This window comes from Larus michahellis, chromosome 15, assembly GCF_964199755.1.
Source record: "Larus michahellis chromosome 15, bLarMic1.1, whole genome shotgun sequence".
Taxonomy (NCBI): Eukaryota; Metazoa; Chordata; class Aves; order Charadriiformes; family Laridae; genus Larus; species Larus michahellis.
The window spans coordinates 11,394,667-11,412,434 of record NC_133910.1 but is presented as its reverse complement, the minus strand read 5'-3'; the positions used below and the strand labels follow the sequence as shown (position 1 = coordinate 11,412,434).

The 17,768-nt window shown below is 49.7% G+C and overlaps 1 protein-coding gene across 4 annotated transcripts in view; it reads right to left on the bottom strand.

Moving 5' to 3' along the window:
* The window catches only part of GPSM1 (G protein signaling modulator 1), an 81,906-nt gene that overhangs the window by 36,154 nt on the left and 27,984 nt on the right, over positions 1 to 17,768 (bottom strand). For all 4 annotated transcript variants that reach the window (XM_074608894.1, XM_074608890.1, XM_074608892.1 and 1 more), the window contains exons 5-9: positions 16,683 to 16,806; positions 15,373 to 15,488; positions 14,938 to 15,093; positions 13,052 to 13,160; positions 9,928 to 10,054 (exon numbers count right to left, since the gene is read on the bottom strand). In XM_074608894.1, the coding sequence (XP_074464995.1) occupies positions 9,928 to 10,054; positions 13,052 to 13,160; positions 14,938 to 15,093; positions 15,373 to 15,488; positions 16,683 to 16,806 (632 nt within the window). The remainder of the gene's footprint in view (positions 1 to 9,927; positions 10,055 to 13,051; positions 13,161 to 14,937; positions 15,094 to 15,372; positions 15,489 to 16,682; positions 16,807 to 17,768) is intronic.

The window sequence follows — 17,768 nt, the reverse complement described above, 5'->3', positions numbered from 1 at the left end:
AGATGGGGACAGCCCTTCAGCACATCCTTGTGCTACCTGTGATGATATGGATACAGGAACCTTTATCTGCAATCTCTACAGTCAGAAGTTTGGTGGCACGTGGTCCCTACTTTCCTTGGGCTTTTTAAGCTGATCGGTGTAGAGCTACACTGGGCTCTGCATGTCTGATGGAAAGGCTAAACCAGAGAGCTGACGTGGTGCACACAGCAAACACAGCATCTTACCCCCCCCGTTCTTCTCCTGTCCCCTTGCTATCTGTCACCAGCTCCATACTGCCTGGAAGGGCAGGATCAGTATGGTCTCTGGAGGGAAGGACTCTATTCCAGGTCCTCCAACAGGCAAGTCCTCAGTTTTCAGGATGCAATTAGAGGAAAGATGCTCACATAGCAGAAATTCTCTAGCAACACCTTGCTACAAAGGAGATGTAGCCACAGAAAACAGAAGGAAGTGTTTTATCATAGGATGGTGATGGGATCATCCCATGTAAATTTGCAGTAGGGCAAAGGCGGGTAGACAGCGTGGGCAGAGTTTTGTTCCTCTATGGACAATCTCCATATCCAGCTGGTGCTCCTGAGATTTCAGAGTTGACAAGATCGAGCAGAACGTGTGTAGCAGCGACTCAGGGAGCCCTGCCAGGAGCTCTCATCAAGTTGACATGCGCTTTGATAACTCCTAGGCTCTCCCCCATCTGCAGCAGCCTGGAGAGCTGCCTACTCCATACCTCTTTGAGACGAAGCGAACCCCCCCAACACAGATCAAGCAACAGTTCTATTTGCAGGCCAGGAACATGCTGCAGCCCTCTGGGGTGGCTGTACCGGAGGAAGCAGAATTAAATCTGACAGCGGACTCCACAGAAGACCAACAGGGAAAGGTTGTACGGCCAACATCGTTCCCCCTCTGTCTCCAGCGCTCCCGGCTGAGCAGCACACACAGCTCAGCGGTGGCAGTTGCCCCATGGAGCACAGGCTTTGCACCCCAGAGAACACGGCAAATCTTGGCATAAGCACTTACTGTATTTTCATGAAAAGGTCATTTCTCTCTGTACCTGTATTAACTAAGATACTGACTTGTCTTTTGGGTGAGTTCTTGCAGCCCAGGACAGTGTCTCCCCCCATTTGTACAGACCCCAGCATTTCAGAACCTTGATTTTGGCAGACAATCCTAAATATTTTTCAATATGATTAAATTAGACCAGACAGTTGTTTGGGATGGAAGACTGGTCTATAAACCCTACCAAGCTCAGAAGTGACCATGGAGATATGATCCAGCAATCCAAATGCTCACAGAGCATCTCAAATCGTATGCCACTGACATCTAATCAGGAAAGCTCTGTCAATCTACTGCTCCATTATTTCAGCAAGCTCCTCAAAGAGAAAAGGCAGGGGGGTGGGGAGGAAGCAAGTACAGCAGCAAGAAAAGAAAGGAGGGAAAAAAAAGGCAAAAAAAGCAGCCTCCAGTAGGACAAGCATCTCATTTAAAGCTTTAATTAGTCTTCAAACACATAATGGGTTCTGGCAGTATAAATCCACTTGACCTCTATCATTGCCAGCACGTGAATGATAAACGCTGGTATTTGTTTTCCCGGTTGTTACTGGGATAGAACAATACTTTTCTCTAAATAGAGAAACCAAATAATATCAGTTATTTACGGTGACTGCCATAAAATGCTGGCACCAAGCTGCGGTGTGTCAATCCATGGGAAGGACCATCTGCTTACCCCCAATCCTTTAGACAGGAAAGGACAAGAGGAATCCTGACAGCTCTGGCCCCTTCTGTGTCTGAAGATATGGCTACGTGGGCAAAACAATGTTTTTCTCTCTATCAGTTATTTGAGGGCTTTTCCGCCTGTACAGCGTGGACAAAAGCCAAGAGCAGGTATGGCTTACAACAGAAAGGATAGTACACATGAAAATAATAAAGTCAACCCGTAGGCTAAGGGCCAGGGAAAGCCGTGGAAAGGCTGTTTTCAATGTGGTGTCACATCAGACTTCCTCAGGAATGCTTTGGTCTCGTGCAAGGCCTCCATCCTCAGCTCTCCATTGTCAGAACTGGGAGCCAAAAGGAGAGGAATGAAACCCCTTCTGCTGGGAAGATCGGGCTCCAGCATGTTTGCTCTGACATGCTGTATTCATTGGCACACAGACAGCACACAGCTGAGCAAATATCAACCTTCCAGACAGATCCTGAGCATTACAAAAACCTTCTCCAGAATAACAATTTTGCAGATTTTTTTCTCCATGGTAAAACTGTTTCTTTAAAAAAAAAGTATATACAAAATGCAGTAATAAAGAGAAGTTAGTTTTGAATCAAGATGCTCATTTGCCTGGTTTGGCAGAAGATGCTTTGCGTATGTGTCACCTGAGTTTCGCATCCTCTAGAATCCAGTCTGACAGCTGAACAACTGGCTGAAAATAGCAGCAGTGTTGCACATCTGCACGGCACCCCGGAGCCCCTTGACATTTGCCTGATGGCACTCAGGGTGAGCAGTGAGCACCGAGGCTTCTCAGAGAGGGAATAAGGAGACACTCTGGACCACGTGCCAGACAAGCCTTCTCATTCACATGGAAGAGATAAGACTTGGAGCAAAAGTCCTCCTTGGAGATGGCACAAGTGAGCTACTGTCCCCTAGTGGGGGCAAAACCAGCGTAGCTCAGGACAGCTGCAATCTTTGAGTGAGAAGGGGATCCTACATCTTGTGGCCATACAAACTATTACCAATTGCCGTGACATCAGGCACATCTTTGATTCCGCTTTTCCCCCCACGTGTGCAATGGGCATTAGCTTTTCTCTAATTGAGCAAAGGTGGAATAAGGCTTATTTGCAAAAAAGTATTGGTAATTCAGGCCAAAGAATGAAATATTTCAGTATGTGTTTGCAGGATCTAGAAGACGCAGAGTGCCCAATCACGCAACACCTAACAGATAGTCAAATACAAGCCTTGGAGCTTGTGGGAAGCTCCAAGAGGAGAGGAGGCCTCCTATAACCGTAACTTTCTCCAGGTGATGGTCTGCTTAATAGATTAACAGTTGTGGGGACAGGAGGATTTTCTGGGAGATAAACTGAACTGGGTGGAGCAGGCTGAGAAGAGGCATGTAACCTCAGGGCTAATTTAAGAACAGCCATGAAAGGCTTGGAAGGAACACCTGGCTTTCTTCTAAGAGCAGGATTTTCTCTGCCAGTATATAGCAGAGCCTCATGACATCCCATTTTCCATTATCAGCTTGTGTTGAACAAGCAGAGATCAAAAAGAAACCCAGTTTCAGCTAGAAAGTGACACACGGTGATTAACACAGGCAACATCTCCAGCAGCTAGACAAGCCCAATTACAGCAGCTGTGTCCTAAACACTGACTCAGGGAGGGCAAGGCAAAGAGCAACACGCCTGTCAGAGCCTTGCAGTGATCAATCATGCACAGCAAAATCCTCTAAGAAGAGGGGCAATGTACTTGATCCCTCCTCCTGGATGCCGTTGTGAATCAGACACCAGCTTGCAGCAGCCAGGCACTTTCCAGCTACCGAACATAGCTGGTCACCCTGGGCTTTGAATCCACGAGGTCTGTCTCTACAAGCTGCCGGGTCTCTTTGATAAGCAAAGGTCTGCCGCCTTGGTGCTCATCCCTGCCAGGCTAGGGGCCAGCCTGGCTGCTGAGTGAAGGAGTATGGGTCCTGAGGTCAGTCAAGGGATAATGGTGACTCATGCTGAGGGTTTGGCCTTGCTCAGTGAAGTGCCAAAGACGACCATGATCATCCATACAAAAGCCTTTGAGAGATAAAAAGTCTTTCTATCTGGGTGAGAAAGAGAACTTCCTTCTTCTTGGTCCCTTTCTTGCTCTGTGCTGCGAGGAAACACAGTAAGCAGAGGCATCTTGTTCCTATTAGTAATACTGTACTGTTAGACAAAAGATCACCGTAGCCATAGGCATTTCCCACACCTTGGCTACCAAAGGAAACTGTCTGTGGAAAGTGCATTCAGGAAGGAGGCAGCACCCACCAGAGCTGGGACGGCTGCAGGAGCCTGGAACAGCAGCCAAGGGGAACTTCAGGCTTCCCAGCCTGGAGCAGGAGTTTGCGTAAGGAACTGACAATTGCCAAAGAGTTAGCTCTCCCCACAAGAAGAGATCCCTTGATTTAATGGATGGCTTTGCCAAAAGCCACGTTGTGCCTTCTCTGCCACAGGCTTCAAGAACTGGCCTCTTCCTCATCCTCCTTTCCAGCACTTACAGCCTCCCCTGGCATCAAGGTAAAACAAGCACCCGAGCTTCCTTAGCACAACATCCTCTCCTCCAGTCCTGGGGCATCTCCTCTGCTGTGAGCTGAGAAGTCTTGCTGTACTTTACATTGGCGCTGGGAAGGAGACCCGTGTACAGAGCAAGATGAGAGAAGAACATTAAATCCTTCTTAACACTTTGAGAAGAATGTTTTAAAACTTTATAAAGCCGATACTGGGGCAGTCTGAACTGAGTGCTAAATTACTTGGTTTAAATCCAAATGACTCAGAGGTTCATCCCCCCCATCAGAGCTGCTGGAATGATTTAACAGCTGTAATAGCAGAGGTTACTCAGATTTGGAAAAGACTCATTACAAAGATAATGAAGAGGCATCATTTAGAAGTCCTAAATCTTCACCCATGCAAGCAGCACTCCTGTCCTTCCTGCCCTGCTCCCTTAAGCATCACAGCAAGGACCACCACAGACTCAGGTCTTTTTGGACACCTTCCTGCAGGTGCCTTACTGGGAGGCACGTGGGAATATTTGCGCTAGCACTCCTCTGAGCTCAGAAGCTAAAGCTCCACTGAGCATCTGTTAGAGCACAATAACACGACCAGACCACTCTGCATTCTACCTTCCACTTGGCCAAAAGCTACTCTGCTTCAGTCAACAACCTCATCCATCAAAACCCTGCATAAGCAGGTACAATTAACCAGCACAGCCTCGGGCATTCATTTTCACAATGAAAAAAGACCGAGCTGCAGCACATCAGCTCTTGGGAAAAATCAAATATAGCTGAGGATACTTAATATTAAGCAATTTCAATTGCTACTATGCTTACTCGGTCTGGCCAATAAGAACAGGGCAGGATCCATGCTGAAGCCGCTAGCGATGTGACCCCCTGTAGTCGTCTGTTGAGCGGAAGGCAAGTCCTACATAGACACCAAAATCACAGTTGCAGTGAGCAGGGTTGTTCCACTGTCAGGACACTGGTCTCGGAGGGACATATCTCTCAGCCATCACCCAGCACAGTCCTTTGCAGAAGGGTTGAGGAAACCATGGAGAAGGAACATCCCTGTCCCTGGGCAACATCCCAGCACAGGCTGGCGTGGGTTAGCAGCACTGCCGCCTCCCTGCTTTGTGTCAATAGAGGGCTGGTCAATCCAGCATATTTCAGCAGCCCTAAACACTTCTTAAATACTTCAAAGATATTTAAAGCAAGCAAACAAACAAAAACAAACAGGCTGGGAAACATAAAAGCAGGTTTCTTCTATCCCTGTCTAATTGATCCAAGGGTTCAAAAGATTCCTGTGAAGAAGGCAGGCTCAAAACTGCATTGAAGATGCAAAGACCCACACTCAAAGCCACACAGAGCTGATTACTGCTCAGGAAGGGGGGTTTCATGCCCACCCAGGCTCAGCTGCCCACTTCACCACCTGAGAATACAACCTGAGGCATGGCTGTCGCTCACGCACAGATGAGCAGGACCCAGCACGGAGGCTCCTGAACACCAAAGCAACGGACTCGCCTTGTGCCTACCCTTTTGCAGCAGACGATGTGCAGGGAGCGGGGGAAGTCAGGCTCACAGCCGAATCCTTTCCTGCCCTCAGAGCTTGTTAAGCACAGCTGGGCAGCAGTGTCTGCGTACTGCAAACAGCACAGAAACCACGCCAGGAACCAGCTTGCAATGCTCTGAAAGCATCTACATGCCAACGCCTTCTGGAACATCTGCATCCCTCCCCACCTACACCCAACTGCCAGGAGAGGTGTTGCTCAGTGTCTCCTAACAGTACAGATGCTATCAGAGATGGCGGCTGAGGCTGACACGCTGCTGAGAGTGGAAGAAAAGCAGCCCAGAGTCAGTTTTCACTTTGAAGAGCTGACAAGGAGGAACTGAAGAGGAGAAAGCTGCAAGGCAGCATCTGTTCAGTGTACATCGGAGACCCGGGGACGGCCCAGGCAGGCGCTGCCACCAGGCTCGGTCTAGGAAGGGCTCAGCTCTGTGCTCCTGATTCACTGCTACCCCCGAGCACTCGACACAGCCAACCCCTTGCTGAGCAGATGCTGAAACCTCAGCCCAAACCTATTGATCTAGAAAAGGGCAGCCAGCGAGGCTGGCACTGGCAGCCAGCGCTCCCAGCCCATGGCCAGCAGCTGTGCCGAGGGCAGAGCTGGCCGTTTGCACCGTGGGACACCTCCCGGCACCAGGCAGCGCTTCTTGTTGTTCACAATTACCTTCACCGCTACAAAACAACCCCCTTATAGGCACAGCAAGTTCCCTGACTTCTCTCCAAAGGTAAAAGCCTACCAGTACAATACGCTTGCAGCGTGTGAAAGAGGGCAAGACCAGTTTTCAGGGCCACATTTTTGTGTGTTTGGAGAAACAGACACAACCTCTGTTTATTTGCTTCATGTTTTAGCTACTCTCTAGCTTCTTTCAGTTTGTTTCTTCAAGCTCTCTGTTGTTTGCATTTCTTGACAAGGTCGTTGCTTTCACAAGACTTTTGCAGCACTGTCCCACTTCCCTGGCCTCCAGCTTTGTCTTCTGACGTCCAATTGCTCTCAGAATATTAATTGAAGTCACAAAGAGCTCAGGAAGAGGAGCCAGAACAGCAGAGGAAAACATCAGACACTCCTTCCTCCCCCAGGCCCCCGGCAGAGGGCAATGCCCAAGACTTAGTAGCAAAAGTAACCTGTGAAGGACATTTTTCATAGTCTTATGGTCTGGCTCAGGGTTTCTCAGCCAACAGTACAGATTTTCCCAGAACTCAAGTTTGCTATGAAGCTTTATTCTACTTGCTTGATGAAATTAACGTGTTTTATAACATGCATGCCCCATCAGATGATTTTAGCATCCTTATGAATATGCAGACATTTTATAACCTTAAGCAGAGCAAATAATCTGAGCGGAAAAAAATCCGAAAGCTCTCCTCACCACGAGATTTGTTGACATCAAAAGGCATGGCTGGTTCAGAAGTCAACTTGAATCTCAACTCTCTCACCTGCTTCCTATTACAGAAGCAGATGTTCCTCTTGCTGTAAATTGCTGCTATTAATAATATAAATAATTATGCTTTTCTAATCATTTAATAGGTGCACAGGAGGGTACTAAAGTTCCTGGCAGTCATTAAATACACCTCCCTTCTTTTCAAGGGCTGAGAAACAAGTCGGTGGCCTCTCTTATCCTCCACTGCAGTTCAGAACAAGAGAGCTGAAGCCAGAATAAAAGCTAAGGAGAAATCAAGGGAGGCAGGCTCCTCTGCAGACGCATCCTCTCTGCGAATCTCTCCATGGGCAGCACCTTTCCCACCTGAGATTCATGCATCAGAGCCCGCACGTGATTAAGCACTGCGACACTCATGCTCCCTTCCTCACATGAGACGCTGCTGCACAGCCCCAGCTGATTTTTACCTCCCCAGCGAGTTCCCAGGACCCGTCGAGGGGCAGCACCCGCCACGTCCCGCCAGCTGCAGAAGCCCCACTCTGCAAGGGAACCTGCCCCGGTCCCTCCCTCCCTGCACTGCAAACCTCAGTCATTTGCTGGTTTTCCTCCAGAGAACGCTTTATCCTTCTGTTGACAACAGCCCCAGCCTTGGGAACATGAGCAATGACACCGCAGATTAACGAGGTCACTGCAACCTCCAGCGAACACTGCCCTTGACCATGGCTGCTCAGCCCCTCTCTTCCCACCCTCCAGCCATCACACACGCAGACTGGCATGGTTCTGGCTCTGTCAGATGAGAGAAAAATCACTATGGCTCCAGACGTTACCACAGCACAGGCACATCTGGATCACTGGAGGGCAGTGAGCAGCCTGTGGGCCACACGCTGGCTCTGCCTTGCCCTGTCTCACCTTCAGAGTTAAGCCCAGTGACCAACCAGGCTCGCCACGTGCCTTAACCAAAAACTCCAACTCTTCAGTGCCACGCGCTCTCCACGTATCATGCTACAAGATGCCGTCAGTGGGGCCGTGCCAGGGAGAAAGAGGGGCTGTGTCACCCCCCAGGGCGTTCTCCCCTCAGCTCTCCCCAAGAAGGGCTCTGCTCAGACCAAGACCCTCCCTGACCCCCAAGGCACACTGTCCTGCCTGCAAGTGGGACACCAGACCAATCCATAGCAGGTTGTGTTCAAGCTAAGATTCAACAGAGAGCGTGTTATGAGAGCAGAGATTCCCTTACTTTACTTTTTTTTTTTTTAATTCTTTCCAGCTAAGAACAGGCTGTGCACTCCTGATTATGCAGTCAGAGCTGCAGAGCCCCTCTTCCAGATAAATATGGCCTGACTTCTTCCTGCTGTGGCTCTTCCACGCAATATGCTCACGCATTCAGTCAAGCATGTCTCGGCATGCAGTGCTCGTGTGCCCAGGCAGTCCTTTGGGCCCCCCTGCGCCCCTCCGTTCCCCAGCCCGAGGGACCTGGCACCCCACCAGCTCGTTTCCTCCACACTTCACTGTCCCAGGAGCAGCAGTAACATCAAGGTTAATTTCCTGTTCCCCTTTCAGAGCAAAACAATTGGCCAAAAGGAAGCCCCTAACGAGGTGCCAGGAATGAACAGAAGGCCCTAGCCAGTAAGTTTCCCAGCAGTTATAAAGACGGACCTGACGTGCAAAAGGGAGGCTGGGGCAGCCGCTGTGGCCCACACAGCGTTTGAGGAGACAGCTCAGTTCCAGTGCAGCTCCTGATGGGGCACAGCCAGGTACGCTGGCTCTCTCGCCCACAGCTCAACTGCTCAGGAAGAGATTTAGCACTGACGTAGCAGGCTACACCTTCAAGATCAATACAGAGAGCAGAGGCACACAGCCAGCCTTTCTCCCTCCCAGAACACTGTGCCTCAACCCAAGCGTCATCTTCTCTACGCCAGTTCTACCAAGAGGAAAGAGAACACACCACCTGAGAAAACACGGTTGCATTAACCAAGGTCATATTTAATCAGCCGGCACCTCCTGGAATGCAGTTTCGTCTGTGTGAATTAATAAGTCTGTCCACAGCGACAGAGCAACCAGCTGGAAGTGCCCCATGCCAGGCACCCACAAATGTCTGCAGTGGGCAGTTCCAGGACAGGCAGACGGTTCCCGAGCTGGGGACACACGTCAGGCTGTCCATGCTGTGGCAAGGACTCAGTTGTGCTCTCCTGCTCACTGGCGAGCAGAGGCAGAATGACCCAGTGCGGCAAGTAAAGCCATTTTGTCTGCTGTGACCAAGTCTTGCCACATCTTTGTTTCCAAGTTGGGTGTCACTGCAGGTGTTCCAGGGGTGAGACAGCACCCAGCCTGCTGATGCCCACAACCTGCCTTCAGTCCTTGCTGTAGGCTTGTTCCTTGGGTGCTAATCAGAACGAGAGCAGCCAAAATTCCCTGCCAGTCACCTTTTGAAAGGTTGCTTTATCAGTCAAATCAGTTAAAAGGGCCCTGCAGAGCTTTAAGAGAGACAAAAGCTGATTTGCTGCTTGGCACATGGAATTTCATTCCCAATGCAGATTAATTCCGTTAACTCGTTCTGTGCCCCTTTTTTGGGGCGGATCCTTCCCTGCCCTTGCAGCTTCTGGAAAGCACAGAGCAAACAGACCACAGTCTCCTTTCTGGTAAAGGCACTAGAGAGCTCATCTTCCTCCAACATTCATATGCCCTCCCACGTTGCCCACTAGCAAACACCTCCCCTCCCCACGCACCATACCACATCCTTCACGAGAACTTTCAATGCCAGGAAAAGCTCAAAACTCACCTTGTGCTTCATAGCCAGAATAGTGGTGAGCTGTACCCGTGTCCTCATCCCCGGGGCCTAAGCCAAGGGCTGACTTAAGCTGGGCCATGTTCACCTGTGCTGTCAGCTCTCCGTTCCGGTCCCCGATCTACAGGGTGAAAACCAAGAGGGCAGCTGGTTAAAAGGCAACAAGCTCTAAGCAAACAGCCCCTAGCAAAGGGTTTGCCAGTCCCATATCAAAGCAAACACAGCCAGCCAGAAGACAGCTTGGAGACACCCTGAGAGACCATACGGCTCAGCTTTCAACACTAAAGCAACTCTCCAAAACCATTCCTCAGTGGTAATTTGGGAGAGGGGCCACGCATGCCGTGCTGCATACTGGTGGCATCTCAAAATGCATTTCGGCAAAGTTCAGTACAGGCAACTGAGGGGGCACAGCTCACCCACTGCTACAGAACTGGGACAGAGGTAAATGTGCACATCTGGGTCTGTCCTGGAGCTGCACATGGCTTGTCACATCGCCCCAAAACTCTCAAACCCCTTCCTCAAGTATTTCCATAGTTACCGAGCACCAGGGAGCCATGCTACTATCAGCCACGTGGGCAATGTCACACTTAGGGCTTGGATGCTCTGAGAGCCCTTCTCTCCCAGCTCAGGCCCATACAGCTTTGAGTTGTGCTAGTGATCTACCCACAAAAGACTCCAAAATCTTTTGGGAGTCCAAGTTTTTCCAAATTCCTATCTCTCACTGGCCTGAGGAAGATGATGTTACTACTCTTCCTGAAGAAGAGATCTTTTCCAGTGGCTCCTGCTACTTAAAATGGGGAGTTATAAGACATGCTGCTGGGCCCTCCTCAAATTTTAACCAAAGAAGAAAATTACTGTGCTGCATATCACCAGCGAACACAGAGAGATCACTCAGAAATAGTCTCTAATCCTTAGAGGAACAGCAGCCTCTGTTACAGAGGAAGACCTTGGCTCTTCCCTTGGAGGGCCTGACTCCCTATTAAATGCCTTGCAACAGCTCTTTTGTGGTCCTTCGAGATAGACTGCGGGGTGAGTCGTCCTAGAACAAAATCATAAATCCCCACATTATTTATGACAAAGCCCCAAGCACTAGTAAAGGAAGGCAGATCAAACGGCTTATCAGGCATAAATCCCCTGCCAATTACAAGAGATTTGCCATTGACATCATCTCCCATGAAATTACTATGTCCTGGTGAGGTCTCACAGTCCTTGATGCTGTTCAATGCTTCCCTGACTTCCACTCATTCCAGATCCTCTCCAAGGCCCTATTAACATCAGAGGAACAGACTGGCAGGACAATGATCCAAGGCAGGACCTTCCACACACACCATAGCAGAGCCCTGTCTTCTGCCCTCAGCTCAGATGTCTCCGTTTCCCAGGAGCCCCCTGCCACATGCAGAAAAGGGAAAGGTACTCCAGAGCAGTGTCAGAGCTGGGGCAGCTTCCAAGGTTTTTAGGTACACATCCTTCACTCCAGCTGTTTCAGAAGAAATTTTTCAGTAACCTCTGATTAGCCTGCAGCAGCTTCCAACGTGCTTACCCTGAGCAGATTTAATTTGGATTCAAATATAACCATGAGATTTATGCTAGGGTAGAAGGGGGAAAGGGTGATGGGAAGTGAGCTGAATGCGTTAGTGTGCAAAGGTTTAACTTCACATTTTTCCTGGACAAAATGCTGGTGCTTGCCACAACAGCACAAGCAGCTCACTCGGCTCCCAAGGCTAAAATAAAACATCAGCTTTAGAACAGAATCACTAACCGCTAGCAGCTAATGCAGGCTCTCCTCACAAGCGGACAGTCTCTGCACTGCTCCATAATTAACGACATGGGGGAGTTTATTAGCCACCTGCCACGAGTAACCTACTCCTGACATGCCCTGTAATCACAGCCATCACCCCAGAACGAGAACACCACTGTGAACCCCCACCCCGCTGGGTTTCCCCTCCACCCCCAGAAGCCACCAGGACCCAACTCCTGCTCCTGTCCTCCCCTCGCCCCTCATCTGCACCCCACATCGCCGACCTGCCATCTGGCTCTGAGTAATCAGCCCCACGCTGCAACAGTCCTAGCAGACTAAAGCTGGAAAAGTTAATTTGTCCTAAAACGTACAGGGCCAGAGAACAGTATTTCTTCTGCATGTCTGATAAGTATAATTAAATACATAATAAGGCTGGTATGCCAGCCCTACCTCAAGACTTAGCCAACCTAATAGACAGGCAGGAGAACACGCAAAGCACTTACATATGGTGATTTCAGTTAGTGCTTCAATAGGGCAATTTCTTCATCTGGGGAGGACTAAAGAGGCCACGGCCGATTTCCTCATAACACACTGGAAAGAGCAAACAATGGCATTCTTGCTTTCTGTACTTCTAAGCCACATAAAAATGCCATATGTTTTTGCACCAGGAAAGCTGCAGCTCGCTGGACAAGGACGTCTGTGGAAACCAGAGTAGCTGGACGCCTGAAACCCCAAATGGTGCGGGAGCAGTACAGGGCTTCTGGCTGCGCTCATCCAGCATCAGCCGTCGATTGCGTTAGGAGAATGCGAGAGTTTACCACCTCACAGCTTCACTGAGAGGAAATAAGTTGTCACACGTTCACTCTGTTGCAGTGCAGAATACAGCAGGTTTAGAGCACCCAGCCACCAGGTAGAAGCCGGCCCTGTTTTCTCCAGGTAATTAACTTGCCAGCAAATCGGGTCAGACCACAGGGAGAATCACAAGGTCCATCTCAGCCAGGATCTCTCAAGCCTTGTGCTCAGGAAAAGGGGGTTTTACTAACAGACTGTTCACACCCGCTGCGTGCACACCACCTTGGCCAGCAGACCAGGCAAAACTAGTCCCCGGGTCCTTTCTCACCCAGGAACATCAGTTAAGAGCAAGGTACAGCCAATGTATTAGCGGTAATTAAGAGGAAGGCTGGGAGCCTCCCATAAAAAGAATATTTTCCAGGCAGGCTCTGCAGTTCCTAAAGACACCATTGAAACTGCACATAGACAAGGGCTTTCCAGAGTAGTCACAGCAAGAGAAGAACTATATTAATATAACTTATTGGCATAACATAAAGTCTCTCATCAGGGAGGACTGGGTCCCCTCTGATCCGAAGCAGCTTCTCTTACCTCTTGGGAGATTTCAAGATGTTTCCTTGCAAAGTGCAAAGCTTGTTCATGGTTCCCCAGGGAGACATAGGCATTTCCGAGACTCCAGCAGGCTCTTCCTTCTCCCACCCTGCAAAACAGGAAACTGTCAACCACAGAAATGCTGGGCAGAACCCAGCAGCACAGCAGCTCTTTCAGGGCCTCCTCGAGAGCACCAACAGCCAGGCCTCCTAGCAATGCTTTCAGCTACAGAAGTGTTCTACAAAGGAAAGTTAAATGCACCGTACATCTTAAACTCTTCTTGTGCTGAGATCAGTAAGATGAGGGAATGAGCAATAGCCTCAGAAGTAGACCTGCACCCACAGTGGCGAAAAGCTAAGCAGTGTAGCAATGGCCCAAAATGGTTCAGCTTCATTTGTGAGCACCAGCCTAAGGGCAGAAGCCAGAGCTCCTGTCCAGCTTCCACCCTCACACCGCAAAGATTCCTCTCCAGAGATGCACAGTGCATCAAGAAGACGTGTAACATCCAGCCCTTCAGTCCAAGAACAGCCCAGAGATAAATTAGCAAGAACGTGGCAAGGAGAGAACATCGCAGGCATGCAACGTTCTCCTGCTAAACACCAGCACGGCATCGCCCAGAACGCATGTACAAACTGAAACTGCATGCAACAGCCAAGCAAACATTGACCTATTTCCACAAGGTCTCCAGGGCGCTGCTTCTGGTTTTCAGAAGCCAGAGAAAGCGGGTGAGCGTGAAACCTGCCCGAGGCAGCCCTTGTCCCCAGTCCCCGAGTGCAGCCCACCCAAACCAGACACCCAAGTATCTCTGGAGCGGGTTTCAGCACTTGTTTGCACGAGCAGGCAGGGACCTACTGCTCATCAGAGCCTGCTCAGCTCTGCAAGCAAGCAGATGTGGGGGGTGATGGGATAAAAAAAGCACATGGGGGCGCAGGGGGAGGTTCAGCGTGACTGCAACTCCCTTTTCAGAGGTTTGGGCGGGTTGATCAGCATTTAAACATTTTTCTTGTCACCCTGTTCAATACCTTCTGCTCATAGGGTGTGTTCCCAGAAATGCAGGAGCCCACAGGCCTGCACCCCCACAGCATGATTCACCCTTGGGTGGGATTATACCTTCTCTGAGCAGATCCTGCCCGGATAGTGCCACAGAGCTTCCATTTTAATGTCTCTGCTCCATCTAGTGGAGGACACCCAGCTTCCCAAGAGCCATCAGCAGTAACACTGCACAAGGTGGCTGCAAAGTCACTTAAGCTGGAAGAAGGGGCCAGGATCACAGAGAGTGTATCCAGGAGAAAGGAACCAACCTTTCTTAAAAAAAAAAAATTTTTTTAAAAATTTAAAAATTATGCCAAGCCTCCTGAAGAAGGAGGAATGAGGCCAAGAAGCAAAACATATCAACTCCACAGGATCTATGTAACATCATTTGTTTCTACACGGAAGTTTCCAGCATCATCTCAGAGCAACAGGACAAAGCATCATGTATGTATGTACGCCCTAACCACACATGTTCTGAGGAGGACACAATTTTTGTGAACTTGAAGGAGACTTAGAGAGGCCCTTCTGGGGTAAACCAGCAGCAGCCTAACGGCAAAGCGCTGAATACAATGCATTTTCTTGAAGTACCTCTTATTAGAAATCTCACTCAGCCCACACAGGCATAGCTTTAAGGGCACCATCTCCAGCTTTAAATGACATGATAAAGGTGTCAATCATGTCACATTTTTGACAGATGACTGGACTAAGGCTGCGTTCTGAGAGATTTCTAAAGACTTCCAAGAATACATGCCATTGCTGTTTAGCCACAGCAGTAGAGAACAGTAAATCTACAGGGAAGGGTCAGCGCTGAGCCCACCGGCACAGAAACACCACCTCCTGAGGCAGTCCCTTACCTGTCTCCCAGCTCCTGTGCTATCACCAGGTGTTTTAGATGGTAGTCGATTGCTCTTTCGTAGTCTTGAAGCAATGTGTATGTGTTTCCAAGACTGTAGCAAGCCTGGGCTTCCACTGCTTGGTCTTTGAGCTGTCTGGAGAGCTGGAGTGTTTTCCTACATGGAAGAGGTGGAAAGGAAGAGACCTGGTCACCACAGGGCACCCCTGCAAGGCGACAGGGAAGTCACCGCTTCAGCATGTGCTGCGTTGAAGTTGATGCCTGTGACACACTGCGGGCTGTCAGGTGCCTGCATTACTCGCCACTGCGGAGCACCAGACATGCAACTGGCCTCCAGGTCCCTTGTCACATCCCACTGAGCCTATGAATTCACCGCAATAGGCCAAGATTTCCAGGGAACACATACCCTGAGTCTGCCTTAGCCCCTGGCACTTACTTGTAGTACTCAGCAGAGATGTCAAACCTCCCAAGGAAGATGTGTGCATTGCCCAGGTTGCTGTACGCTCTCCGCTCGGCTGCCTTGTCCCCAAACTCCTTAGCAATAGCAAGGCGCTGCAGCAGACACATATTAGTGAGTACAGGCTGGCCATTGCCAGGTTTCTGTTACAGAGCAACTTCTCTGAGAGGTTAACTTCTGGGTTTGCAAAGCTCCCGCCCAGCAAGGTAGTGTATCGGGGTTGGATGCAGCAGGAAATCTCTCCCTCCTTTGCAATTCAGGATCAGGAAAGGCCTTTGGAAAAGTGGAAGTCATGTCACATCTTCCTCTAACTCCTACTGCAGCACGGTCAGCACACATCTCTTCAGCTAAAGTGCTAAAGGAGTTATGCAAATAGTTCAACAGCTGAATAAAGTGGTGAACGGAGAGCTGTAGGTCAGGCTGGGAAGGGATGTGGTTGATCAGCAGACTAATGTGCAGAACACGGCTGTCACCGTGTGCGGTGCTGTGGCACAGAATGAACGTGGAGGAGTGTGCACTCCATCTCACCATCTGCGCTGCCACTGCTCCCCAGGCCTCTGCCCTTACCTTGCACCTCAGTCCTGCCTCTCCTCTTGCCGTCCCCCTTTCCCCACCTCTCACTCTCCACCTCGCAGCACCTGCTCCTGGTCCCAAATACAGCACAGAGTTTTCTTGCCCCTTTTCAAGCCCCTTCTCCCAAAGCATTGCTGGCTGCTGTCCTCCGGCACTTAAAAACCAGAAGAGCTGTGACAGGGCTGACTTTCCAAGGTGCCAAGCACCTTCCACTGCACGGAAACTGATTATACTCTGAACTAGAAGCTGAACTGCCTTTGAATGGGGGCAGGGACTGTGTCACCTCGCTCCTCTGTGAAACTTTACAGAAAGGCATTATGTTCTACAAGCAACATTTATGCCTGATCAACAGCTCTTTCAGCAGCTTAATTAAATTCATAGCTTGCATTTATTAAAATCTAGACTGATATAAATTAAGAGCAGAAAAGCTTTGCTAGGCCCAGCTGCAATTTGCACTTAGATATCACCTTCATTTTCCAAGCCAACAGCACCCTTCCCTCAAACCACTCATTAGGTGCTGATGGGGACTGGAGTACGACGTTGCTCAGCATGAGGTAGTACGACAGGGCCAGACACTGACATACACACGGGAGAGAGAAAAACAGCTGAGGGCAAACACCTCCCTGTACTTGCTGGGTTGCGGCAAGAAGAAAGGCTGCTCCCCAACAGCCAGTGCCAGCCCCTGGCCCCAGGAAGAGGGCACAGCGGTTTCCTACCTCCTTGTGGAAGGCTATAGCTTCACTGAAGTTGCCAAGTAAGTACTGGGTGTTGCCAAGGTTGCCATAAGCACGGCCCTGCGCAGCTCTGTCCCCCAGCTCCTTCACCAGGGACAGGTTCCTCCTGAAAGAAGTCAGAGCAGTACATCTGGTGAGACACAGCCAACACTCTCTGCAGGAGACACAGCAAAGAGACTTGTACCGTAAAGACAGGAGAGGCATTTCCCCTCCCCAGCCACCCGTCCCCGCGGCAGGCGAAGGGCTAGTGATCCATGCTAGCTCAGCTCTGGGAGATCATGCAGACCCGGTGGTGTAAGTCCCTGTTGCTCTCTCCACCTCCAGCAATCTACAGCTGCGTACAGGAACTGCTCACACACCGATGGTCCGACAGGATCCCACGTAAATAAGAAACAGCCACCTCACTGTATAGGCGAGAACCAGGAGCACAGGAGAAAGGAAACTACCTACAGCAGGACAGGGACAAACGGAGGAAAGGGGCAATATCCACAGTCCCATGCCAAGACTCTGCTCATGGAGCTTCCTAGCATTTCTTTATGTTGTTTTTTTGCCCCCCTTTATACATACAGCACACGTAGGGAAGCGTAGAGCTCCCAGCTGGCACAAATTTACCCACTGGCTATGCTACACATACCATTCTTTGGAAAAAGGATGGCGAGCTATACATAGGCACTATCACATCCTCAGATATGAGAAGACCGATATAAGATCTTGTCACTGTCTTCGTTTAAAAAGACTACTTTAAAAAACCTGTATTATCAAAGCAAAACTCTGAAGTACAAGGAGAAAAACGTTAGCCCGAAAGTCTAGTGACAACCTTCCTGTGTGGGACATCAGAGTGATCTTTGAAACTATTTAGGAAAGGGAAGGATGTTACAAGAAAGATAAACTACAGATCCATAAGAAGGACAATCGGGACTTCAAGTGAAAGCCTCCTCCCTGGAGTGAAGGAGAGTCTCTGTTCATGGCCCCAGCAGCTGAGACACACAGGGATCCTTCCCATCAAGGCCAGCAGAGAGCAGCAGGGGCTACAGAAGCTACTAGTTTAGCTTCCAAATACAGCTCTCA